The sequence below is a fragment of the Eimeria tenella genome, genomic scaffold (genome assembly GCF_000499545.2).
Source record: "Eimeria tenella Houghton genomic scaffold, Eth_scaff4346, whole genome shotgun sequence".
NCBI lineage: Eukaryota > Apicomplexa > Conoidasida > Eucoccidiorida > Eimeriidae > Eimeria > Eimeria tenella.
This window is the reverse complement of record NW_013545268.1, coordinates 1-1,707: the sequence shown is the minus strand read 5'-3', so window position 1 is coordinate 1,707 and position 1,707 is coordinate 1. Positions and strand designations below refer to the sequence as shown.

The 1,707-nt window shown below is 60.6% G+C and overlaps 1 protein-coding gene across 1 annotated transcript; it reads right to left on the bottom strand.

Annotated features, from left to right (window-relative positions):
• Window positions 1-244: 244 nt before the first annotated feature.
• On the bottom strand, window positions 245-1,622 carry ETH_00041920 (uncharacterized protein; the record flags this gene model as incomplete). Its single annotated transcript, XM_013380035.1, has 2 exons — window positions 245-350; window positions 552-1,622. Coding segments are annotated over 2 exons (1,177 nt in total), but the record flags the coding sequence as incomplete, so codon positions are not given.
• Window positions 1,623-1,707: the final 85 nt, after the last annotated feature.

Genomic DNA, 1,707 nt, shown 5'->3' with positions numbered 1-1,707 from the left:
CAGCAGCTGCAGCAGCTGCAGCAGCTGCAGCTGCAGCTGCCGCATTGTGAGAGACTGCACCGCCTCAAGAGGCGCTCAAAGCGCAGCAGCAGTCGTTCTTGCTGCTGGAGTGGTGTCTTTTAATACTTTTGCTGCTGCAGACTTGCTGCGTGAGCTTCTATTGCTGCTGCTGGTGCTGTGGTTGTTGCTGATGTCGCCTTGCTGCTGCTGCTGCTGCTGCTGCTGCTGCTACGTTGCAATGCGCCTAAGCGAAAGGGCTGGTACTCCAGGGGGGCGCTGAAGGAAGGAAGAACGCTGCTGCAGAGGCCGACTGGGGATGTGCTGCTGCTGCTGCTGCTGCTGCTGCTGCTCTGCGCATTAGGAAAGCAGCAAATTTACCCGTCAAGCATACAGAGCACAGCCTTAGGGGTCACGCCACATCAAGGCTCTAGAGGCTCTGGCTTATATATTAGGGTTTAGGGTTTAGGGTTTAGAGTCTAGAGTTTAGGGTTTTGTGTTTCCGTTTAGGGTTTAGGGTTTAGGGTTTAGGGTTTAGGGTTTAGGGTTTGTACCTTGAACAGGGGGCCCTCCTAGCAAAGGCGTGCCCAGGAAGGGCTCTTCGCCAAGACGGCTTCTGCGGCGGCTGCTGTATCTGCTGCTGTTGCTGCTGCAGCTGCTGCTGCTGCAGCTGCTGCTCCTGCTGCTTCTGCTGCTGCTCCTCACCCACAGGCCGGGAGCGCAGGTGCTTGACGCAGCAGCAGCAGCAGGCGCAGGAGCTGCTGCAGTTGCTGCTGCTGCTGTCTTGTGCTGCATCGCATAGCTTCCTGAGGACACAAGTATACCGGGGCACAAATCGTGGCTGCTGCTGCACTTTGCTGCCACTGCTGCTGCTGCCGCTGCTGCTGCTGCAACACAGCGACGACGCTCTGTAGCTGGCTGCTGCAGCAGCAAGCAGCAACTGCTGCTGCACTGGCTTACTTGCAAGCAGCTCCTTGACTGGAGCAGCAATAGCTTCTATTCGCTGCCCCAGGGACCCCACAACATGAGTGGCTCCTTTGTTCTTGTTGCTGTTGCCGCTGCTGCTGCTGCTGCTGCTGCGCCAGGCCTTAATAAAAGAGGAGGAAAAGTCCCGGTCCCTCAGCAGGTCCCGCCCATCACCGCGAAGCCGCAGGAGTTCTCTTTGTTGGAGCTGCTGCAGCCGCTGCTGCTGCTGCTGCTGCTGCTTCTGCTGCTGCTGCTGCTGCTGCTTCCGCAGCTCAAAGGCCTTGGGGGACCCCCTGTCAGCCAGGGCCCCACACGCGCTGTTTGCTGCTGAGCTGCTGCAGCTGTCGAAGCAGGAGCAGCAGCAAGGAGGGGCCCCTGCTGCTCCCTGCAGCGTTTCTAGGCCGACGCTGCACCGCCTGCTGTTGCTGCTGCGGTTGCTACTGCTGTTGTTGCTGCTGCTGCTGTTGCTGCTGTGCCAGCTGCCCAGCCCCCGGGGCCCATAAGGGTAGAGGGGCCCCAAGGCCCCTGGCTCTGGGCGTGGGCAGCCCCAGGTTCTTGGTTGACAGGCATTTTGCTGCCGCTGCTGCTGCTGCTGCTGCAGCTGCTGCTGCAGCTGCTGCTGCAGCAGCAGCTGCTGCTGCTGCTCTATTCTGTGCCTACTGAAGCAAAAGGGAAAGGCCCTCTCGTGGTCCACGCAGCCTTTAGCCTCGGGGGCCCCCGGGGGGCCCCGGGTGGGGGGGCCCC